The 25,946-nt window shown below is 41.4% G+C and overlaps 1 protein-coding gene across 1 annotated transcript in view; it reads left to right on the top strand.

Annotated features, from left to right (window-relative positions):
* The window catches only part of Ryr2 (ryanodine receptor 2), a 401,257-nt gene that overhangs the window by 163,472 nt on the left and 211,839 nt on the right, over positions 1–25,946 (top strand). Inside the window, exons 25-29 of the mRNA XM_035441718.1 lie at positions 2,965–3,048; positions 7,661–7,820; positions 9,783–9,930; positions 20,920–21,128; positions 22,360–22,534. Of these exons, the coding sequence (XP_035297609.1) occupies positions 2,965–3,048; positions 7,661–7,820; positions 9,783–9,930; positions 20,920–21,128; positions 22,360–22,534 (776 nt within the window). The remainder of the gene's footprint in view (positions 1–2,964; positions 3,049–7,660; positions 7,821–9,782; positions 9,931–20,919; positions 21,129–22,359; positions 22,535–25,946) is intronic.

The following is a 25,946-nucleotide window of genomic DNA, read 5'->3' as shown; positions in this document are numbered from 1 at the left end:
CACTTCCTAGAAGGGATGTATGCACAATACGTCAATGGAACCTTCTGAAGGCAGATGATGGGCAGCCTGGCTGGGCCAAGGAATGCATTTTGTGTCACCATGACCAGCTCTGACACACTGCAACTCTGGCCTTCGTTTGCAGTCATGACATATAATATTCCTGCATTTTGTTCCGTAATTCATGATGGCTTCTTATTTCCCCATATTTTACAAAACAATTTAGTTAAATTTGCAGTGTATTCCTTATCACTCAAACAATTGGCAGCTAGATCAGCTGAGTGTAGAAATGTCCGATTTGCATGGAGTGTGCTGAAGCTCTGACTGCTGTGTATAATCAAGTCTCCCTTCTAACCACTCCTCGTGGCTGGTTTGATGAATCTGTACACGCCCATGTGTGGTGTTTTTTCCTGAAGGGAATGCTAATGATTCTGCTCATGACTTTATTCTGAACATTTCCTCCTTGTTTCTCACAGCTCACTAGTGTGCATGCATATGGTTTTCAGGCTTATTGATTTACCTGCTTCTTTAAAAGTCAGATTAGAGGTAAAAAGCCTCACTGCTCCTGCACACATTTACACTGTCAAACATACCACGTTCTTGGGATACACACACACACACACACACACACACACACACACACACACACACACACGGTGGGATGGGGAGAGATATACGCACACAGAGAAAGAGAGAGGGGGAGGAGAAACAAAGATACACTTAAGCACATACACACAGAGACACCTACACACACATACAGAGGCAGATGAATAGACACACAGACAGATATACTTACATACAGACAGACAGACACACACAGAGAGAAGTAAAGAGAAAGAGTTGCAAACATATTCATATACAGAGAGAGAAATAGACACAGACAAAGATATATATATATATATATATATATATATATATATATATATATATATATTGAGTTGGGTGGTGTATGCAGTTGTAATGGGCTAGCCCACAGAATCAAATAGCAGTGCTCAGAGTTCAGCGAATTCTTTCTGAAACACAACAGCTTTTGCTTGAGGGTGGTCAGTCTGTTTTCCTGGGGTTTCACATGGCCCAAAGTCAATCTATTTAAATGTTATTCTCAATTAAAAAACACCTCTTGGAATGATCTGGAATGTTTGACCAAATAACGAGTCTCACTGGAATTAACACATAAAACTGAGACACAATAAACAAGAGACATTTGCTGTGCTTAGAGTAGATGTCAAACTTGTCCCCAGGTTTCATTTTACCTGTATCCTACAAATGTCCCTCTTCTCCAGGCAGTTCTGCTATCCCCGCCACACATATCCACAAACCTCAGCTCCTATAGACATCTGTGTTGTCTGCAGTCTGGAGTATTTCCTTCCTTATCCAACCCCTTATGCCCATAGAGACCCACTTTTGAGTATTAGTTATTCTTAGTAGGATAGATATCAAAACTATTTATTAAAAATATAACTTCCCTTAGTTTGAACTTTCTCTGGTTTTACTGTAATTACTTGTGTGTACCTTCCTGCTCTCCCACTCTGACTGCTGCAGAGGTTCTGTAAGGCACTCTTACAAAAGGCCTTACCCACAGCAGTGAGCTGGTGGATACCCACTGCCTGTGTCTTTGTTCAGGCCCTGCCTGTGATGGTCACTCTCTGTGTGAGATGAAGCCACGCTTTCTCTAGGAAGCATTTGCTGGGAAGAGGATTAAAAGGCTGAAGGAGTCTAAGAAGGTCACACTGTAGTTTGTAGAAGCCTCTGGCTCTTTTAGAACCCATAGGGAAGGGCTGAAGAGATGGCACAGTGATTGGTATATATTGCTCTTTCAGAGGATCCACACTCCCTGTGGAAAACTCACACACATACACATTATTAAAACAAAATAAAAGAGTAAAGAAAAAATAATCCACAAGAAGATGACATACACCAACTGAATTTTCTACAGGTCAGGCCTTTAGTATAATTATCCATGTGACTTTATCAGTATAAATTCATAGTCCCTAGCTTTGCAATGTGTAATGTTGAGGTACTAATTTTTCTTATTAGGCACATAAGAGCTGTTAAAATTTACATAGGAAACATACACACACATACACACATACATAGACACACACACACACACACACACACACACACACACACACACACGCACGCATGCAAACCAGCTTAGGAAGTATGGTATAATCAGATTTCTTGGTGGGCATGTACTCACAGGCTTACTTACCTGAATTGAAGGTAAATTCAAACATTGTTGTCATCTTGTAATTACTTCAAAGCTGGCTTTTGTAGAGGACCCAGGTTCAGTTCTCAGAACCTACACTGTGGCTCACAATCATCCATAACTCTGGTTCTAAAGAATCTGATATACTTTTCTGACTTCCACCAGATATGTACATGGCAGACATATATGCATTTTGGCAGATCATTTACACATATAAAACAAACAAAAACCCCAAAATTATAATAAATAAATACATTTGGAATTTTAAAGTAATCAGCTTTATTTGAGAGAACAATGGCATGAAGGTTGTAGGAGAATATAATAATAGCAAGTTACAGGGGAAACAGCTCTTATATGTACTCATTAGGGTAAAAAGTAGAACACCATAGTCCCAGCACACATATGCAAACCCAGCTATCTGATTTGGCATATGCAGAGGTCCCCACTCCAGGACAACACAGAAGAGCCAAGAACACCTGATGTTTAGAGAAGGAAACAGAGCTATATAGAAAAAGGTTGAAGGAGAGTCTATCTTTTCACTGCTAAGGGTTTGTGTCATTTCAATGTTCATTGTCTTTCCTCTTACCTGGAAGTCAATAATCTATAGCTATATGTTTCCTTTACCTTTGGAGGCAGAGCCTTGTACTCTTTTTGAAAGGTGGAAGATAAGGTGTCATTCTCACTTGCTCTTATGCTGGGTGCTTTTGGATGTTGGGAAGTGGTTCTTTGGGCTCATCTCTCTTGTTGTTTCCCAGGACTTTGCTGGCATTAGGCTGTCATGTGGGTATAGCGGATGAACATGCTGAGGAGAAGGTGAAGAAAATGAAGCTGCCTAAGAAGTAAGTTGGGTGATAAATTAGCAGGGATCCATATAAATGCCAAGTAGACATGGTGACCTTCTTGTAAATCCAGCCTCAGAATGTAGAAACAGGATCCCTGAGCAAGCTGGCTAGTGACATGTGCCGTGTTGGTAGTGGTGAGCTCTTGTTGAGAGACCCTGCCACACTCAATAAATAAAGTCAAAGAGGGATGGAGGAGGATTCGGGATATAGTCTTTGGGATCCATATGCATATGTTTACAAGCAAGTGCTCATGTGTATATGTACATGTGGTGCCTGTAGGCATGCAGAAACATGCACACACATATACACTACATGTGCACACACTCTGTGTATGTGTACACTTTTGTGGGTGTGGTGCGGGTTCATGCATGGTCATAGAGCAACCTTTCTACCCTATCTCTCTGCCATTGCATAAGCCAGGCCATCTGGCCCTTGAGCTCCTGGAGACTCTCCTGCCTCTATGTCTCAATTACCAGCAGGGAACAATGTAATTACAGATGCTTGCATTAATACCGCTGGCTGTCACCAGGTTCTGGGGGTCCCCAAATTTGGTTCATCACGCTTGTGTGCCAAGTGCTTCTACGCACTGAACCATTTCCCTAGCCCCCTGTGTTTGTTTATATTTTGAGGTGAAACCTTTTACTTGTGTTCTGTGTATCTCATGAAAATAGATCCACAGTGGTTAGATATCTGTGTCACAATCTACTGGGGACTGTTGTCTCAGTTTTCCCTTAAAATTTTATCTCCATCTCCATACACTATACTGTGTTCCCTACCCTCTCTTTGAAAGGATGGTGTCTACTAAGTGTACATAGTGACCAGTCCTTGAAATTACCCTTTGTCTTGACTCAAGAAAGCTGAAAAGTAAAAGAAATTCCCATGTAAAAGGAACCAAGGTGGGGGCACCTCACTAATTCGATATTTATTTTAAAACAAAACAAAAATAAGTGAAATAATAGAAGAAATATATACCTTGCCATTCCCAACTCTAATTTCTGTTTCAGATTAATTCTGCCCTAGTTGTTTTCTGGAAAGTGTTGTTTGAGTATTCTCTATACCCTTTTCATGAAAATGTCAGCCAAGTGCTCGTTTCTAGTTGTGCTTCCAGCAAGACATGCTGTTCATATCTCCACTGTGCAGTCATCTGAAGTGTCCCCATTTGTTTCAAGGCACTGGAAGAGCTGATTTCTTATTGAAATTTACAGCTAACACCCAAATAACCTGGACTTCATCTTCTCAGGTTTACTACACATCTTTCACGACAGTGACTTCCCAGCTTCATTTAACTGATTCATACTGAGCCAGGGAAAAATAGGGCCTCACTAAGTGTTGTTGGTGTTCAGCCATGCTTTGGTTGGACAACACTGGTTGATCTTCTTTAGGCTCATTTACAGTACCCACTTAGGAAGTCTGTGAATCCTGTGGGAATGGAGTATAAAACTGATCTGCTACTTACCAGGGTCTTCATTCGCTCACCTAAGTGATTTCAGTTCTTTTTCTTTGTTTACGTCTTCAGAGATTTGATTCAGGTGGAATGGGCAGTTCAGAATTTGTTTAGTTTACTTTTGTTCTCTCTCTCTCCATCCCTTCCCCACCCCCCTCTCTGTTTTGTTTTTGTTTTTGTATTGAGATAGAGATTTTTCTGTATAATAGTTCTGGCTGTCCTGGAACACTCTCTGTAGACCAAGCTGGCCAAAAACTCATAGAGATTGCCTCTGCCTCTCTGCCTCTGCCTCTGCCTCTGCCTCTGCCTCTGCCTCTGCCTCTGCCTCTGCCTCTGCCTCTGCCTCTGCCTCTGCCTCTGCCTCTGCCTCTGCCTCTGCCTCTGCCTCTGCCTCTGCCTCTGCTTTCTGAATACTGGGATTAAAGGAGTGTGTCACTATCCACCCAGGTTCCTTTTTGTTTTCCTTTTCACCGAATATTTAAAAAAGAAAAAAAAAAAGAAAATTGACTTTAAAGAAAACCAATGCCCAGACTACAGTTTTTATTTTATTAGAATATGTACATGTCAAAATAAAGCTAAAAGGTAATAATTGCAAAAGAATGTTGGTACTTTGTCAAGTGAGTAGATTAGAGTTATTTATGTGCCTAATTATATGTTATATATATGATGCATATATGTATACACACCTAATGAGCTAATTTTGTAGTTTTTGCACAAGGAGCTGGCATGTTGAAGTAGATATAGTAAAAAGCTACTGTTTAACAAATACATAAAAGGAGAGATGGGTGTAGTTAGATGATTCTGTTAGGATTTTTTTCAGGAAGTTCTAGAAGGTAGGATGTAATGCATAGATGGATCTGTTGTTGAAAGGCTACAGGGTTTTGATTTTCAAGAATCATTACAGGAATCATTCATTTATTTACTGGAATAAATCTGAAGCTTTATTTCAAGCTATTAAGCTTCTAAGATTAAAGTCAATTTCCTTTTGTCAAAAAATCTGAGTTCTTGGTTTTTCCAAGAAGATAGTACCTTATATGAGCCATTGGTTGATCGCTGTGTAGCTTATTAAATAGCATTAGTGTGATGAAATGGAATAGTTTTATATGTTCCTTTAAAATACCCAGTTTGATTTAATGATTTGACTCTGCATGTATGTGTGTGTGTTCGTGTATATGACTGTGGCCATGCATGTGCTGTGGCATACTTGTAGAGGTCTAAGTACAGCCTCAGGTTCGGATCTTCACCTACCTTGTTTGAGTCAAGGTTTATCTTAGTATCTGCCACTGTGTGCACAAGGCTAGCTGGCCTGTGAGTGTTCGGAGATCTTTTGTTTGCCTCTGCTCTCACTTTACTGTAAGGGTGCCAGGACTGCAGACATGGCTACTACTGTACCCAGTTTATCACAGGTCTGGGGGAATCTAAACTCAGATCCTCACCCTTGCACAGCAAACACTTAACTTATGGAGCCATCTCCCTAGTCTGTGGTTTGATTCCTAGATTCCTAGATTCTTTCTTAGGATATATATCCATCAGAGAGAAAAATGGTTTTAGTAATGTCTATCTGCCGGTTGAATTCTCATCATATCGGCAATCTCAAATCCAGACAGTTGAATATATGGCTTTCAAAGATAACTGTATTTATCTTTACTATGTGAGATGATTTGAAGTTAAAGGAGTGGATGTGAAGTGGTTCAGGTGAAGTGGTAGGCACTTTAGTTTGAATGAGACTATTAGTTATTTAAACAAACTCCTTCAACGATTCACTTCTTTCCTTGCACAGGGTGATAGAAACTCAGGTGAACTAAGCTGTAGTCTATAGTCTAGGATGATGATTCAGCTGGTAAATCACTTGTCTTGCAAACATGGGTACCTGAGTTTGATTTCCTGGAACCCAAGTTTAAAAATCTGGGTATGGTGGTGCACTCTTAGAAATACAGCCCTGGGGCAACTGAGACAGGTGGATTCCTGGGGCTTTCTGTTCATCCACCTTAGTCTTCTTGGTGAGTTCCAGGCCAATGAGAGGGTCTGTCTCAAAAGACAAGGTACATGGCACCAGAGGAATGTCATCCAAGATTGACCTCCTGCTTCCACACATGTACATTTGCACAGATATGCCTACACACACTTAGAGTCTACATTTGAAAATGAATGCCAACTAATTATTACCCAACTTATAGTTAACAGATATAAGCAGGGCTTCATGGATCTCACTGAGATCATTCACAGATCAAAGCAATTTGGGGAGAAATTCCATCTAGGAAGAGGACTTAAAATGTCAGGACTATCTGGTTTCACATGAATAGAACTCCTCTGTAATGTTTTATTAAGAAGGTATCCCTTCCTCTTCCCATCTATCAAAAGAACCTCCTGTTAACTTTGATTGCTGGGAGGCAGCTTTTTCTCTTTGAGGATTGCTTGCATGAGTGTTGGCTTTAGTCAATGATTTATAGATTGATCTTTGATCTTTATTATCTTTGTGCCCTTGCTGATAGCTTGTTAGGTAGAAGCCCCTGAGTAGGACCCTCAGTGCCCACTTAAAAGTAGGTATGATTGTGTGTTCATGTAATTCCACAGCGGGGAGGCAGAAAGATAACTGCATCCCTGGGAGCTCATTGCCAACCAGTCTAGCTGTATCAGTGGGCTCAAGGCCATTGAAAAATCCTGTCTCACAAAACAAGGTGTAGATAGATGAAAATGTTTGGCATCACCTTTGGCCTCCACAGGCAGGAGCACATAAACTCTCTCTCTCTCTCTCTCTCTCTCTCTCTCTCTCTTTCTTTCTTTCTCTCTCTCTCACACACACACATACATGAGGAGAAGGGACTTGAGTGTTGTTCATTTTAGATAATCAATATTTTTGTTTTGAGCCCCCCAAATCCTCAACTATTAGGAACACATTGCTGTAGATGCTTTCTGCCTTTTAGAGATAGGTAAGCTATTGCTCTTTACATTTTATTGACATGCACACAGAATCATAATGATCCCATGGCATTTCCAGCTACCCAGGCAGCAGCTGAAACAAAAGGGGTTCAAGCTCAAGGACTGCTGTTTTGGCCTGGTCACAACAGTCTTCAACGAAATGATTGGGATTAGATGGACAAGGATGAGACTGTCACATGATTTCAACAAAATGGGCAATTTGAAGTTTCTCTGTTTGCTTTGCAGTTACCAGCTGACCAGTGGATACAAGCCTGCCCCAATGGATCTGAGCTTTATAAAACTCACCCCCTCTCAGGAAGCAATGGTGGACAAGTTGGCTGAAAATGCTCACAACGTGTGGGCCAGGGACCGAATCCGGCAGGGCTGGACTTATGGCATCCAGCAGGTACCCAGGAGTCTCTGAATATAGGCAGTTACCAATTCCAATTGAAGAGATGTGGTCATGGCTTTTCACAGCTTCCCTAAACACCTTAGTGTGTTTATCCTTGTGGACAAAGCATCTCTTCACAGTTAGTCTACCAAGTTGGTTCAGTAGGTTCAGTAAGCCAAGTGCTTGCCTCTCAAGCTTAGCAACCTGAGTTGTACCCTCACAACCCATGTAAAGGTGGAAGAGGAAAACCAACTCCAGAAACTTGTCCTCTGGCTTCCACACATGTACTGTGGTGTGCAATGCTCCATCCCCACCACATACACAATCATAATAAATACTTCAAAAAAAGGAAATTTGGTGACCATAGCTCTGTGTGATATGACAACAAATGTTAGCTGAGCTGCAATCCCTAGCTTGCACCAAGTGGATCATATTACAAGCGGAAGGTTTGTAGCATGATTTTGGGTATCCCCTTCCTTGAGGATGTTTAGGAGGGACTTCTGAACCACACAGAGACTAAACTACAGCAAAAGTAAAGTAGACCCAAAGTCCCCGAATCACAACTCTGATTATCAGGATTCCACTTAAAATTTTGTTATGCATTGTTTTTCAGAGTGGCAAGATGAAACATTACACATTACAGAACACTCCCAGGGGCCAATAGACTGTAAATTATTTCTCCAGTGCAGTCTAGGTTGATGACACCCTGAAGAATAAATAAAGTCTGTGGACAGCTTGCATCTGTTATGGTCACCAACTGAGTTTTTGTTCAGTTTAGGGGAAAAAACAAATTTTTGGAGTTTTCTAGATTTCAGAGTTGAGTATTAGTGGTCATGGATTATTTGCTGATATAGAGGTACTCACAGGAGTAGATGGGAGCCTTTGAGTAGAGGAGGAGGCAGCACAGAAGAGAATGAAAGCAAAATTTAGCCCCACCTCTTAGCACCACATCTTTTTTATTTTCTTTCTTTCTTTCTTTCTTTCTTTCTTTCTTTCTTTTTTTTTTCGAAACAGGGTTTCTCTGTGTAGCTTTGGAGCCTATCCTGGCACTTGCTCTGTAGACCAAGCTGGCCTCGAACTCACAGAGATCCGCCTTCCTCTGCCTCCTGAGTGCTGGGACCACCAACGGCCGGCCCTTAATTTATCTTGCTATCAAAATTCTGTTTGCCCTTGTTTCCCTCATTAACAAAATATCTGACTTGATTGCATAATACAAAAGGCAACAGCAATGCCTGGCCCCTGGTAGATTCTTCCATCACTTTTATTATATTGGATGCTGCTGCCACTAAGCTTAGAGTGTTGTAGTTACTGTGTTGAACTCATTTCTACCAAGGAAGAGTCTCATTCCCACTTAGTAGGCACAGGACCTTAGGGAGAAGACTTTTCCCAGTACTGCCCAACCAGCAGGTCACAGGACGGACCAGGGTCAAGTCCTCTGATGCCAGAGCCAAAATGCTTTACTTCCTTCTTACAGGACATCTTAAGAGCATCATGGTGGGATGCCCTTACTAGGATATTTTCAGAGGAAAATGGACAATTGCCCAAAGACTTAGAATATGTTTGCACATAAAGACTGAAAGATGGTTTGAAAAATGTATTTTGAAAGCCTTTACCATTTAGAAAAATAATGAAAATTAGCCTTGATTTACCTTTATAAAATACAGCACACACGCACGCACACACACGCACACACACACACGTGTGTGTGCGTGTGCGTGTGTGCGTGCGTGTGTGTGTGCGTGTGTGCTTGTGTGTTGAACTTTCTTTACCTCCTGGCCCCACATCTTTGCTGCCTAGTGTCTGAATGATGAACTCTCTCAATTTTCACCTTCCTCTTGGTGACATTATCTAGTTCACTTTAGCTGTGGGGTTGTAGCTCAGCTAGTAGAGTGCTTGCCTCACTTGCACCAAGCCTTGATTTCCACCCATGGCACTGCTGCATGGCTCAGATGACTGCATACCTTCTTCCTGATACAGGATGTGAAGAACAGAAGAAATCCTCGTCTTGTTCCCTATACTCTTCTGGATGACAGAACCAAGAAGTCAAACAAAGACAGCCTCCGTGAGGCAGTTCGCACACTGCTAGGCTATGGCTACCACCTGGAAGCTCCTGATCAGGATCACGGTACTGGTTTTGCTTTGTCCCCTTTGGTTGCAAAATCACATAGTGGGTTTTCATAGCCAAGGAGCACATAACAAGGGAGGGCAAGAATGCCTCTTCTACTCTAGGTGTCCACTTGAACCTGGTGGCCTAGGGTGGTTGTTCCCCCATTTAAGAATAGACCCATCTCCTAGTGGGTGACTCAGTGCTGTACAGTGTCTCTGTGGGGTTCACCTTCCCATACATCATGTGTTAATCCTCTTCCTCCTTGGCATATCTTTATTTTATACTCAACCTGATGGTTTAATTTTGATTAAATAACAATTAAATTTAAAGATCAGTTGGGGGAGATTGATCTTTTAGCAATTTTTCCCCCATTTATGAACATGGTATATACATTCTTCCTTGTTAGCTTCTCTCAGTGGTTTTTAGAATAAGGCTATATACATAATTTCTTACAGTTATTGAATACTACTGTATGTGAAATTAGTTTTGATTTAACTTTATTTACTAGGGTGCTTTTTAGTATGAGATGCAGGTTAGTATTTGCAGGTTGATTTATGTGTGCATGTGCGTCAGTTCTATTTATTTTTATAAACTTTATAGAGTTGTCTCTATAAAAATGAGACAAAGTCTTACTTTTTTCTTTTCTAATAATTGTGTTTTACTTTTTGATTGAGTGTGTGAGGAATCCAGAACAATGTGAACAGAAGTGGGGGAGCAGTTGTCCTGCTTCAGCTCAGTCTCCAGGGAAGCATTTTAACACTTCACTATTATATTTGGTATTAACAATAAGCAAGATTGGGTTCGGATCTTTTCTCTCCCATTCTAGGAACCAAACTCAGGACCTTGTCCATTCTAGACAAGCTCTCTACCCCTAAACTTTCCCCCTGGATTCGTAGATTTACTTTCTCTCTTTGTAATTGATTAATTTTGCTCCTTGACAATTTCATAAATATATGTTTTCAGATTACTCTTGCTCTCTTATTTCCTTGCATAATTACCAGTACTCTCATTCTTCAGTTTCTGTTCTAGACTGATGACTTTTGCACTGTGACCCATTTAGTTTACCTAGGGCCATCTTTGTGTTGATTGGATTGGAACTCTCCATTAAAGCCTAATGGGATCATCAGGAGATACACAATTGCATGCATTGGTCCCCCCCTTGTCTCTATCAATAGTAAATACTCTGACAGAGAGGGGTAGGGCCCCTAGGCCCCTCTTCCATTCACACCTGACTGTTGACTGGCATATTTTTATTCAGCCCCAGTGTCAAAAAGAAGTTTTGAATGAGAGCTCCCTAAGGCTCCTGGAGCATTGTGGAAGACGGGGGGGGGGGTGGCTGTAGAATTACTCTTATGAGTATCAAACAGTTGTTGTAGTTAGGAACTCACAGTAGTTAAGGATAACCTCTTTTTAAAAATATATATCATTTGCAGAAATTCACAGCCAAGCACTGGGCAGAACTCCAAGAGTCAATTGAAGAGAGGGAGGAGGGACTATATGAGCAAGGGGGGGGTAAATATCATGACAAGAAACCTACAGAGACAGTTGACCCGAGCTTGTGGGAGCTCACAGACTCTAGACTAACAGCTAGTGAGCTTGCATGGGGCCAACTTAGGTCTTTTGCATATGGGTGACAAGTGTAGGTTAGTCTGTTTGTTGGGCCTCTAGAAGTGGGAACAGGATCTGTCCCTGGTACATGAGCTGGCTTTTTGGAACCTATTCCCTATGGTGGGATGCCTTGCTCAGCCTTATGCAGCAGGGGAAGAGCTTAGCCCTGCTTCAGTTTGATATGGCATGCCTTTTTGACTCCCATGGGAGGCCTTACCCCTTCTGAGGAGTGGATTGGTGGGGGGGGGGGTTAGAAAGGAGGTGAGGGGAAGAAATGGGAGGAGAAGAGGGAGAAGAAATTGTGGTTGATATATAAAAATAAAATTTAAAAATTAATAATAAAATAAAATAGATGTCATTCATCAAACTGAACAGATCTCCTAGTTTGTTGTGAGAGTTTTCCATGAATGGCTGTTAAATGTTAAAATATGTTTTTGCTACTAGCAAAGAGGAATATATATTTTCTCTTTGATTCTTTTGGCATTACTTAGACAGCTCTATTTAGTTTGGATATATTTATCTCCTTTTCCTATGTATAGCTAAAATTGCTTCTAATAATTGTTTTAGAACCTTTGCATCTGTCTTCATAAGGAATATTGGTACAGACGTCTCTTGTAATGTCTTGTGTTTTGACAGAATGTAAAGCTGGCTTCGTAATGGACAGTAGGAATTGTTCCTCCTTTGTCCCCCTATCTGCTGAAAGATCCTGTTTTGTTTCTGCATTTTCCTTTGTGATAGGATTTATCAGACTTCCACTGAAACCCTTGGAGCCTGAAGGTGGCTCTTTAGGAGAAGAATTTTATTACATTTACTGATAAAGCCATCCACACAATTGAACTAGCCTTATTTACTGGCATAGAGTTATCCACAGGTCTCCTTATCATTGTTCTAAGGTCTGTAGGATTTATTGCTACCACCACCTTATCTCTTCAACTTAATGGTTGTGGGTTAGGTTCTTGTTTTTGCTGGCACTGGTCAGGTTCTCTGCCACTGAGCTCCAGTCTCCCACACTTGGCCTGCTGTGCTGTCTTGCTAGCTCTTGTACTTTTATTTAGTTCTTTCACATATTTTCTTTACTTTATTAAACTTTTTTGAAATGGTTAGTGTGTGTTTCTTTAGGATCTAGCCTTCCTTAGAGTCAATTTCTGTTGCCTGTTTCCTTTATCCCTGTATATAGTACTATACTTTGTGGTCTCTGCATGCCTTAGAACTTTTTGTTAGAAACTGGACATTTTAAATAATATTTAGTTATTATGTCCATTGCTACTGTTTTCTTAAGATTTCTCTGAGCTAATATTGTAGAGTCTGTGTTTGTCATGTGTGGCCTCTTAAAGAGCTGTTAATTTACTTAGTGGTTCGCTAGTGATTGACTGAGACTTCCTGAAGTATCTCTCTGGGGAGAGGCTGCTGCTGCTTGTTTGGATGTGCTTCTATCAAGGGTTTTATAATTTCACCTTAGCATTTGTTTGCTGCTTGTGAACAGCCTCAAGGTCTTTCCTAGCTAAGGCCAGATGGAAGTTCTCAGATCTTTCCTGAACTATATACATAGCCAGGAACGTAAGCATAATTTTTTAGATTTCTAGGAAAATGAGTTCTTTCCCCTATATAACCTGCTGTGGGTGTCTCCTTCCTGGGTGTCTCTGTCAGATTGTTTGTTCAGCTGTTGTTTATCTCATAGTTAATGCTACTTTGAGCAGATGCAGTGTGAAAGAATTGCCCCTGCTGGCTTTAACAACTTTCTCCATGGAAAAGAGTATTTGCATTGAGATAACTTTTATGTCGGGTTGAATACAGAAAACTCTGGAAGTGTGATTTATCAGAAGAAGGACCAGGAGATAAAATCTTGACAATTATCTCTGAATTGGCCTTTGGAGGAGTTTTGATTCTGTTCTGTCTGTCCCAGAAACTTGTGGGTAGCTGATTTCTCACTGTGCTTGAGGGGCTGTTGATTTTCAGTGTATCTTGCTTGGAGCTGGAGAAAGGGGCCTGAGGATGGACATGTTAAAAGTATCACTAAGCTCCCAGAGTGTACATTGGCTTTTTTAATTGAGCCCATGCTCCAGGGATTTCCATCACCTTAGGTTGCTTTCGGAGGGATGTATGTGGCTAGTGTCCCACTGATCTACAGAGCATTCTTTACTCTGGTGATGACATTCAGCAGCAAATGTTAGCATAAAGAGTGAAAATAGATGAGAAAATTCTAGAGAAATATTCATTATCTGATCAAAGGTAGAGACAGTGTTAAGAGATGTGCCAAATTGTGAATGTACTTACGTGCGTGTGTGTGTGTGTGTGTGTGTGTGTGTGTGTGTGTGTGTGTGTGTGTGCAGTTGTATGTGTGTTTGTGTGTTTTCCAGCAAGCTCAGCAGGAAATTGGTTTGGAGTTGGCTAACAGAGCAGGTAGGAAGAAGAGCATAAGGCAATACAATGCAGAATACTCTATAGGTCAGGAAGAAAAGAAGAAACTGAGGGCCAGTGAGATGACTCAGAAGTAAATGATTCTGTTCTCAATTCCAAGACTCATGACTTGAGTCCAATACCTAGGACCCACATGGTGGAAGGAGAGAACAGACTGCTGCAGGTTGTTCTGTGACCTCTGTATGTGCACCGTGGCACACACACACACACACACACACACACACACACACACACACACACACACACACACTCACACTCACACACACACACACACACACACACACACACACACACACACACGTGCGCATGCAAAATATACACAAATGTAGGAAAAAGGGAGCTGGATGGTGGTGGTAGCACATGCTTTTAATCCCAGCACTTGGGAGGCAGAGGCAGGAGGATCTCAGTGAGTTTGAGTCTAGCCTGACCTACAGGATGAGTTCCAGGACAGCTAAGGCTACACAGAGACACCCTGTCTCAAAAAAAAAAAAAAAAAAAAGAAAAGAAAAAATAACCCAGAACAACAACAAAAACCACAAACATCAAAGCAAAACAAAAAAGGGACAAAGAATAGAAGAAACTTAATGAATTTGCAAGTGGATATATATTTATACAAGGAAATGAAAAAAAGAGGAGAAACAATGATCAGGTAATGTCTCATCCCAGAATTTAGAGATTGAAGCATTGCCAGTTGATTGAAAGTTAGGAAGACTGCTCAATCAATGATGTACTTTCCACACAAGCATGAGAAACTGAGTATGGTCCCCAGAACCCACATAAAACAGGCAAGAACTACAGCACATGACTACAGCCACAGTGCCCAGAGATGGAGACAGGTGGAACCCAGAAACTTGGGGCAGCTAGTCTAAACTCAGAGAGCTCCAGGTTCAGAGTGAAATCCTGTGTTGAAAAATGAGGTAGGGAGTTATAAAGAGAAACCTAACAGGAATATCAGAGCTCTACATGCATGTATGCATTCTTGAATCCTCCAACATGAGCACATCTACATGTAAATACACACAAATGCACAAAAAAAAGGCTGATCGACAACTTTCTATCTTACTGAAGTCATGTGAGTAGTGAGCAATGAGGCAAGTGCTGTATTATGCTGCAGTAGGAAGTGAGATCATGTTCCCCATTATGTTATGCCCTTGAACCTAATAACATGCTTCCCTCATAGCAGAGATTCAGTTGCACATTACAGAAAGTAGGTACAAAAGCCAGGCAGTGGTGGTGCATGCCTTTAATCCCAGCACTCTGGAGGCAGAGGCAGGTGGATCTCTGAGTTCTACCAGCTTGGTCTATAAGAGCGAGTTCCAGGACAGCCTCCGAAGCCACAGAGAAACCCTGCCTCGAAAAACAAAAACAAAAACAAAAACAAACAAACCAAAAGCAAGTAGGTACAAAAGACTAGTTCACCCATATGAGGTATCGTTTAGGGGAGACATTGTTTTCTGATTTAGGTACTGAATGGATCAAAATGTCAGCAATTGGTGATCAAAGCCAGACATTTTCTAACAGAGTATATGTGGCCTGGTTACATAGGTAAAGACCTGAAGAATGGTTCTATCCTTGCGCTAAATATAGGGCACAGGTCAGGAGAGAGCAGCCATAGATGATGGTAGAATAATTAAGGCAAAACATGAAATATACTGAAAACCTAGTTAAGAAATGTGGAAATATTTGAGCGAGAGTACCACCAGCTCCAGGAAGTTGATAAGTAGGAGCTTGCTATGCTATCCCAATTTACCATAGAAATATAACTATGGTAACAGAGAGGGGACAGATTGGAGGGGGAGGATGCTGGAAGGTAGAGAGGCAAGATGAGAAGCCTTTGGGAAAAGCTGATTTTTCTAAAGTAGAGATTAAAAGGTGTGAAAGATTCTAAGGTATAAGACCAAATCAGTTTGGTGATTCCTTAGCTACAATTAAAATCATGCATTTGTGGCCTGAGAGGTAGCTCATGGGTGAAAGCCCTTGCTGTGCAAGCCTGAAGACCAGAGGTCAATCCCCAGGACACATGTAAAGACAGGAGAGAACAGGCTTCACAAAGCTGCCCCCGACTTCCACATGTGTGTGGTGGCACAGGTTACCCTCACATTAATAACAATAAATAAGGTTTTTTTGGTTGGTTTTTATTGTTTTTAAAGAAGCAATAGTTTGTAACTTTCCCTTCTGCCGTGGCTTACATATGAACAAGTTAAAAGCAGAAAAGTTGCTAACATTAAGTCTAACTCTGTGTAATTGGTTATAGCTGTAATTTATTCCCCATTTTTCAGGGAAGTGCTCACATATTCTGAATGAAACTCGCAGTCAGTATTTGAGTTGTGGTACCTTTGGAGTGTTCTCAATGATGGATTATAACATCTGAAAGTGGAATGTGTTCTTATTCATTACAAGATTTTTATCGAGATTTGAATTACTTTATTAAATGTAATGCCAGGAAGTTGAAAGGGTGGCTGGTTCAGTACCAATTATTTTTAAATTATGATATAAATACACCTGGCACATTCTAGATAATGTGTAAGGTCTTTACAAAGTAAAGCTGCCATCCTTGCTACTGGGTAGAATTTGTCATTTTCATACGTAGTTAGGTTCTCACTGCCCTCTAGTGGTTGATGGCCCCTAAACCTCTGGGCTGGTGAGAAATTGAACATTAGAATACAACACAAGACTTTACCTTGGATCCTGTTTAATCAGTCACCATGTACCTGTTCTGTGCCAGCTCTGGGGGTCCAGGGAACACAGTATTTGATCACACCTATTTCCCAATTTACTTGATTCAAGTCCCAATAGCCTTGATCATGTATAGGAGAAAGGTACCTGCTACAGGGTTCATTTTTTAATGTCAAGTATTCTATTTATTATTTGAATATAAATATCATCTGTCAGACTTGCCCACGTTAGAGCTACCTACCACATGTCTGTTCGTCAAGCACTCTGTGGGGCTTGTCTACTTGGAAAGGCTTTCTGTGCCTTTGATAGGGTTGTCACTCCTCGGTTCTTGCAGGTGTTTGTACTCAGGTGTTTGTTGCTATAGCACACACCGAATACATTTCAGACTGCTTGAGTGTTTCCTTTATTTAATCCCTGCAGGTCCAGGTTTTCATTTTATCAGACATATTTTGTCAAGAAGCAGAATCCCAAATGGTCTTTTCATTAAACCACAGCTTTCTACCTTAAACTAAAGAAATACAGAAAGTGAAATGGTGAACTGCTTAGATATTTGCACAAAGATCTTCAGACTGGTTAAACGAGGGAGAAAAGTTCAAGTGTCTGCTTGATGGTTTCTGTGCATAGTATGTTCTTTCAAGTTCAGGGTTCATTGCACTAAGCAATAGAGTTAGCACAGTGCCTAAGGGCAGGAAGCATATGCCTGGACCAAGGGATTGGGAAGTCACTACCATTGATCTCTGCTATATTCCATGGATTTGTTTTTTAGACAGGGTTTCTTTGTGTAACAGTTCTGGCTGTCTTGGAACTCAGTTTGTAGACCAGGCTGGCCTCGAACTCACTTAGATCCCCCTGCCTCTGCCTCCCAAGTGCTGGGATTAAAGGTGTGCACCACCACCTTCCAGCTCCTGTTTTGTTTTGGTGTTGGGTGTCAAATCAAGGACTTTGTGTTTGTTAGGTTGAGCTCTTTCCCTGGGCCCTGGAATTATGGTATTTTCATTTCCTTGTGTTAGTGGAGGAGACTCATGGTATCTCTCAAAACCAGGAGGAGAAATTTGGAATAGGTTTTTTTGGAATAAATGATCTGTCATACTTAAAAATAGCTTTATTTTTAGTTATGTGCACATGTGTGTCTTTGTGGCCATGGGCCACTGAATGCAGTGCCCCCAGTGCCCAGAAGAGTGAGAAAGATCCTCTGGAGCTTTAGTTACAGTTGGCTGGGAGCCACCTCACTTGGGTGCTGGGAACTGAACCCAGGTCTCTGCAAGAGAAGTACATGCTGTCAACTACTGAGCCAACTCTACAGCCCCTGTCATAAACTTTATGTCAAATTTGGCTTCTGATATTTGACTAAACTGAGGTTGAACTATACAGAAAGTTTTTGCTTGCCTCCATCAAGCTTAAACTTCATAGTTATGAACTCTGATGTCACAGAAATAGAAGACGAGAAGGTGACTCCAGGACATTTTAGTAGTTTAATTAATTAGAGAATGAAATATTTCATAATTTGGGAAACCATGAGTTGATTTTATCAGTGACACAGGTTTTATTTAACTAAAATATATGAAACTTAACTTTAGACAACTTCCTGAATGCACACAATACATACTGACTACTCTCTACCCCTTTTGTTCTCCCGTCCCACCTCTGTCCTTCCCTCCCTGCTCCCCTTCGTTCTTGTCTATTTATTTTGTTTTGTGAACCACTGAGGTGAACCAGGTTAACTGCAGGTTAGGTGCTCTCGGTTGGAGTCCCTTAGGCTCACCACTGGGTGCACAACTGAAGACATTTCTCTGTTGTATTCAGAAACAGGGGTTAGCTATTGAAAACTGAGCCAGAAGGTGCTTCAGCACTGTGTCTGTAATTCCTACCTTCCTCATCCTTGAGAAACAGCTATGGAATGGTGCATTAATCCAGCCCATAATAGGAAGCCACTTGACATGACAGCCATTGTTTCTTCTCTTGCTTTATTTCACTTTCATGTTATACCTGCTAATTATGTGCTAACTGTGTCTTTACTGTTGACCTCTAGAGCTTATCTAGACTATTTATTTTATTGTTTTATTTATAAGGCAGGATCTCAATGTGTAACTCTAGCGGACCTGGAACTCAGGGAGATCCACCTGCCTCTGCCTTCCCCACTGCTGGGATTATAAAAGCATTTCCACCAAGTTCTGCTTGCTTGTTTTCTTTAGGCAGGGTCTCATGTAGCCCAGGCTAGCCTCAAGCACTTTTTATATCTCCTAAGTGTTGTGATTATAGGTGTGTAGTGTATTACCACACTCAGCTTTAGTTACTTTTGTAATTTTATTTGGTCATTTCCTCTCAAGAGTCAACTTATTAGACTTTTATTCCTTATAAATGTTGCCCAGATCTTTAAATGGGAATAGATGAAAGCTGCTGTTTATCTGGCACCTGCTAACTCCATGGCAGCTGCCAGCAGTTGAGTGGGAAGAGAGAGCTGTAGTTTCAGATGGCTCCTCTGCTCTGATTCTTATGCATTGTGTCACATACCTGAAGTCATTGGAGTTTGTTCCTTGGGTCCCAGATCAAGCATTACCAGAAGTGATGGCTTCTCTTGACTGCCTCCTCTACTCAGTGGACCAGTTCTTCAGTTGAGTTCTCTGAGATTAATGTGGATTATGCCTTCTTAGGGTTACTCCAGCTGTAGGTTTCAGGTGCCTAGGTGGACACACACACAAACACACACACACACACACACACACACACACAGAGAGAGAGAGAGAGAGAGAGAGAGAGAGAGAGAGAGAGAGAGAGAGAGAGAGAGAGAGAGAGAAAGCACATATACACACATACAAAATAACAAACATTTAAATGTTCACAGCCATCTCCAAAAAGGGATAGCACATATTCTTCAGAACCTACTTCAGTATGGTAAACACCTGTGACATGCTTCAAATTGAGAAAAGTGAATTGAGTCTCAGTGACAGGAATGACATTTGAAGTGCACAATACCCAGAGGTGGCATTGTAGGTATAGAATATTCAAACATGAATTTCCCCCTTTGTACGGATTGGTTTTGATCTCAAACTGTGCCTTTCCCTGTCTCTAGACACATTTGTTGGTGTGGCAAGCTCTGTTCAAAGAGTGGGAAAATGGACAACTCCTGCATAGTAACCTAGAGTCTGTTAGCTCTCCCCTGGTGGAAATCAGTCACAGGCTGTCCTCTGCTCTTACAACACTCACCCTTTCTCTCTCTGCTCTTTCTGGTTCCTTCTTTCTCGTATCTTACCCATGAATGTCTACTTTTTAGTAGAGTCCGGGGTCATAGTCTATGCCCCAACAAGATAGTTTAGCCAACTGTCCTGAAAAGCCAGTTAAACCAAATTCATGCTGAAAAGCAGAAAAAGAGAGATCGGTTTAATGTCCCACACTGAGAAGAGGGACGAATAGTTCCAACCCTCCTCCTCCACCCCAGTCTTGAGGATGATATTTCAATAGAAGGCAAATGACATGCATAATTAGGCAGTTCCAGGCAGGTGAACACCTCCCCTCTCCACAACATCTCTCCCACAGGATCCCAGGATACACTGTTTATCTTTCTCCCTGACAGAAGTTCTTTTTCTGGCTGCCCCCAGAACTTTAACTTTACCCAGAAGATTGGGGTACCCTCATTTTTTTTTTTCCAAGACAGGGTTTTTCTGTGTAACTTTGGAGCCTATCCTGTCATTCAATCTGGAGACCAGGAGGGCCTCAAACTCACAGAGATCCGCCTTCAGCCTCCTGAGTGCTGGGATTAAAGGCATGTGCCACCAACGCCCGACTGGTACCCTCATTTTTTGGTGATCCACTGTTTGAATAGTGTGGTAGTCAAAGCGGGGTGGGGGGGAACACATGACAGGCCAGTTACATGATATTTATTTATTTATTTATTTATTTATTTATTTATTTATTTGTAGAGCAGTTTGTTTCTTCTAATGTATTTTTTCACACCTAAGACTTCAAGTTCATGTGGCCTTCTATTTCTGAACCACATGAACTTAAACAACCAGGGCTTATTGGCTTTCTTTCTCTGCAAGGTAGTTGCATTCTGAGAGGGGCTGAAGGAGGAAGCTCACTTGTGTAGTCAGTCACCGAGTTCCCCGCCAGTTTTCCCAGGAAGCCCTGCCTGGCTTTCTGCTTTACAGAATGCTTCTACTTGACCAGACCTGAGGTTAGATGATGAAGCAGGAGAGAGGGTGGGATGAAATAGTTGGCCTCCTTGTGGGTTTTATGACCTAGTTTAGGTCTAGCCCTGCTTTTCTCTTAACTTCCCACCCAATGATCTCCAGTTTCTCCAACCCACAGCCGCGAGAGCTGAGGTGTGCAGTGGCACTGGGGAGAGGTTTCGTATCTTCAGGGCAGAGAAGACCTATGCGGTGAAGGCCGGGCGCTGGTACTTTGAATTCGAGGCAGTCACTGCTGGAGACATGCGGGTGGGCTGGAGCAGACCAGGCTGCCAACCAGATCTCGAGCTGGGTTCTGATGAACGTGCCTTTGCTTTTGATGGCTTTAAGGTGAGTAGCTTTGCTTAGACCTGGCCGATCCCTGCTTGCATGTGGGGGTGCTAGAACCCCTGTGGTTCCTCGCTGATCTCAGAACTCTTTCCCTGCCCTACAGAGCCAGTGAAATTTGCTAAGAGCCTATCAAAGAGACAAGTCTTCCTTGGTCAAGAAGCCAGTGTGGTGGTGCATACTTAACTCCCAGCACCAAGGAAACTGAGGCAGGAGTTCAGGGCCACCTGGGCTTCATATAGGGAGACCTTGTCTAAACAAACAAAACAAGGCAGCTTTGGCTTCATTTTTGCTGGTGATCAGACATAGTGAACCAAACCAAGTAATAACCTTCAGAAATTGAAATCCCCTCTGCACCTAGCTGCCCACAGACAAGGAAAGATGCTCAACCTGGGGGACACAGGTGGGATAAGGAGACAATAGAGTGCTAGGGGAATTCTGAATTGTAATGCCTTTTGATGAATAATTTAGTTAAAAAATTAAAAGCAGCATGTTACATTGAAAATAATTTCATTATTTTATTCAAGAGCTGTAACACATTATATAGCAAATCACAATGAAGATGGTACTTCCAAATAAATTTAAAGTATTTATGTGAGAAAGCAACTCACGTGACTAATTTTGTACCTATACATTAGTGTATCCCAAACTCACAATTGTTGATACTCTGCATCCAAATGTGTTTATAATGGACATTTTGCTTTGTATATAAATGGGCTTGCATTCATGTTGGTTTAGGGCTTGTTATTTTCACAGCTATCTACAGGGTATTTTTAGGTGTGGTTTGAAGCTTTTCTGATGTTAGGAAGGAATGGAGAAGTTTCCAGAACCCCATTCTTGTTTAGGTAACATTGACAGTGGTCCCACGGAGAGAGATCTTATTTTGAGAGAGCTCCCCGCCCCAGTGGTGGCACCCAGCTTGATTCTCAACTCTTGTTTGTTGAAGTAGGAGTGGAGAAAATCAACCCATATCATGGGAAGCATTCATTATAGTTTGTAAAAGTAAAAGTAAATCTTAAAAGTGCATAGTACATATGGTCATATCAGCTCTCAAAAGCATGCAGTAGCATCTGGTTTGTTCATAATCCCCCATCCCCTGTTCACATTAGGGATTCAGAGTCCCTGACATCTCTCTATCCCCAGACTGGCCCTAGACTAGTAATTCTGACTGAGATCACCCTACTGCTGTTCATCTGTCTGACTCTGTGACAAGAAATTCTTCCATCCTCCATAGGCCCAGCGGTGGCACCAGGGCAATGAACACTATGGGCGTTCTTGGCAAGCAGGTGACGTTGTGGGCTGTATGGTTGATATGAACGAACATACCATGATGTTCACTCTGAATGGTGAGATCCTGCTGGATGACTCAGGCTCCGAACTGGCTTTCAAGGACTTTGATGTTGGTGACGGTAAGAGCCATGACATTCTCCTGTCATTTGTGTTTGCAGTACAGTGCAGCTGTTTGTTCTGATTCATGACCAGCCCTGGTAGTAGTTTTAGGGTGAGTAGGCATATAAATTGCAGCTGTAAATTGCTGGGTCCCATGTGGCTGTTCTAATCAGACATCCTTGCAATTATCTCAGCAGCAATCACAACTACCCTACTTAGTAGTAGCCACTAAGATGGGGTCCCACAGTATCAATGTTTCATTTAGGATATCCCTGGTTCATCAGTGGTTTACAGCATTTTCTTGTTCATTAACCACACACACACACACACACACACACACACACACACACAAGAAAGGGAAGAAAAAGAAAAAAAAAGGAATGAGAATCCTACATGGGTCAGCCCTTTCTCAGAGTCTAGGGTGACAACTATGACTAAAGCCAGGTCTCATCTTCATGTAGATTGCAGTTTGTCAAGGATGCTGACACATTTAAGTTCCATTCAGTGTGTAGATTATACCACAAAGAAACCAGTGTGTAAGTTTTGCAAAACATTAAATGGAGAAGTACCATGTGACCATCTATATCACTCCTGGGTGAGTGCTTCGAGAATTCTGTCTAACTGCAGAGATGCATGCTCATATGTGTTCATTGCTTTTTTTTATTCACAATAGCCAGAAAATGGAATCAGCCTAGACTGTCCACCACCTGATAAATGGATCATGAAAATATGGCATACATGTACAATGGAATTTCATTCAGATATGAAAACATGAGTTCTGCAAGACAATGGATAGAAGTGAAAATTCACCAGACTCAGAAAGAACTCACTTGTTCTTTCTCATATTTGGGTCCTAGGTTTTAATGTTTGTATATGTGTATAAGTATGAACATGGGTCTGGTTATGCATAGGTCTTGAAACTAGAAAAGGAACCATGAGAGAGAGAAAAGGAGGTTTTGAGGGTCATAGAACCCATGAGACATGAAACCCCAAAGGAGGATACTGGGGCTGGAAGGACATAGGGTGGTAGGAGGATGTGTAACAACGGAGGAGAGACTCAGTAAAAAACAAATTCTGTAATAACACTGAATACAGTATTAATACTAATTAGTATGCAAATTATGACATCCTCTTAATTGTTAGACACAAGACAAATTATTTAATACTTTGGTTGTTATCTTACTGGGAAAATGGGGTTAATATGTGTCGTGGCCCAGCATGTCTCAGTCCCAAACCACAGAAGCCACGAGGTCCGGTCTGAGTGGGGGGAGTATGGACTTGGAAATTCCTAGCAACCCACCGGCAATAAAGACCAGACACAGGCATCTTGTCATCTTTAGAGAGCTCTCAGTTTCATGCTGTAAAACTGGAGTCTCTCCTTTATTCCAGCATCTTCCTGGCTGCTTTCTAACTGTGAACCTCTCTCTCTAGGCCCTCTCAGCAGATATCTCTAAACAGTCTCTTATCCAGTAATAGACCTAGCCCTCCGCCCTGGTGCAGGCCTATTCAAATGTTTAGTTCTGTAGAGATGCAAAACTAGGGGACATTCTCCACTGAGGCTATGCCATTCAACAGCAAATCAGCTAGCATCTGTAATACAATGCAGACCAGAGCTCGCTGGTACTGGAACCTGAGGTTTGGACCCTGAGAAATTCTCTAAAGGAATTGTTCTTGGCTCCTGACAAATATGTAATGTTTGGGAATATGGTCACAAATTACTGGCATATCATTGACCACAAGGGAGCATTAGCTTTCCTTTTCTTCTAACCTCCAAACTCAGATTTATATGAAATATTTTTTTTTGCCCATCTAGTTGGATTCCTGTCTTTATTTCAGGAAGGTTAAAGAATGAGGTATTTGCTGATCCTTAGGAAATATTTATGGTGTGTTCTAGCTTCTTTTGGTTGTAGCCCCAGCTATAGGTTTTTATGGCTGTGTTTTGACTCACATCCTGGGGATTGCCAGCTTTTAGGCTGTGCTTGTGTACTCATCACACATGCTCTGCTGTGGAGACAGAAGCTAGCACCAGAAAGTAAAAACTTGTCCAAGCCATCTGTCCAATACTACAAGAAGCAACTTCATCATACGATATATATACTTTCTGAACAGATTTACAAATAGGTTGGGCATGGCTCAGACTGATAGAATCAGTTGAGTTCATTTGCATTAATTATGCTAAGACCCATTGCCAGAAAGGCTTTCTTTAGAAGTATATCACCAGGCTGTGTTACTGGTAGAATGTCAGTTAAGGTAACTGACTAGAAGATCACAAATGCAAACGTCAGCAAAGAGGGACCAACATTTTACAGATGTTGGGTGTCTACAAAGCTTCGTAGAAATCTGTTTTATTGGGTTGGGATAATATTCCCTTGAGACAGGATTTCTCACCAAGCTGGAAGCTAGCTGGTAGTCAGCAAGCCTCAGGGATCCTCCTGTAGTTGGATGTTTTTTGCCCTGCCCTCCCCCAGTTTCCCAATGACCACTCAGAGGCTTAATATTAGTTATAATTGTTTGGCCAATGGCTCAGGCATATTACTGACTAGCTCTGCCTTCTTTCTCTCGATATTTCTGTTTGGATTTCCCACCTGGCTTTATTCTGCTTGCCATTGGCCAAATCAGCTTTATTTATTAACCAATAAAAGCAACACATACTTGCAGCATGCAGAAGGATATCTCACATTCTGCTCCTGTCTGTCCCCACAGCTCAGAAGTTACAGGTGGATGTATGTAGTCATGCCTACTTCCTATGTGAATACTGGGGATTTAAACTACATTTCTCATGCTGGTGTATGACAGCATGACATACTGAGCCATCTTCCCAGCCACATCCCCATAGCTATTTTTTGTTTGCTTACTTTATATTTTATGGATTTTGTTTTCATTAATAAGTACCCTCGGTTAAGGGCTCTTTTGAATTTGTTCATAGCTATAGCTTCAGCGTATGGATCATGAGTGTGGCCTGGGTGTTTATTAAATATTTGCTAGGACAAGTATAGTATTTGAAGTAAGAAAGTAACCAGGAACAGGGCTTAGAAAACTAAGGGCTTTGGGCCAACTCCCTGTCTACCATACGCTTTGGTAAGTAAAGTTTTATTGCATTACAGCTATGTTAAGTTTGTGTACATATATATATATATATATATATATATATATATATATATATATTCAATCATATACATACATATATACATATATGTATGAATCAGTATGAATTCATATCAGTATGAATTCCATGAAAAAGAACCTGTATTCACTTGTTACTTCTATAATTTATATGATTAAAATTATATAAAAATGGACTAGAGAGATGACTTATCTATTAAGAGTACTTACTTCTCTTGAAGAAGACCTGAGTTCAGTTCCCAGCATCCATAACCTTGTATTTGCAGGTGATTCACAACCCTGTATCTCTAGTTCCAAGGTATCTGACAT

Source organism: Cricetulus griseus, chromosome 3, assembly GCF_003668045.3.
Source record: "Cricetulus griseus strain 17A/GY chromosome 3, alternate assembly CriGri-PICRH-1.0, whole genome shotgun sequence".
Classification (NCBI taxonomy): Eukaryota; Metazoa; Chordata; class Mammalia; order Rodentia; family Cricetidae; genus Cricetulus; species Cricetulus griseus.
The sequence above is the reverse complement of the archived record's forward strand: the minus strand, read 5'-3'. Positions and strand labels throughout refer to the sequence as shown.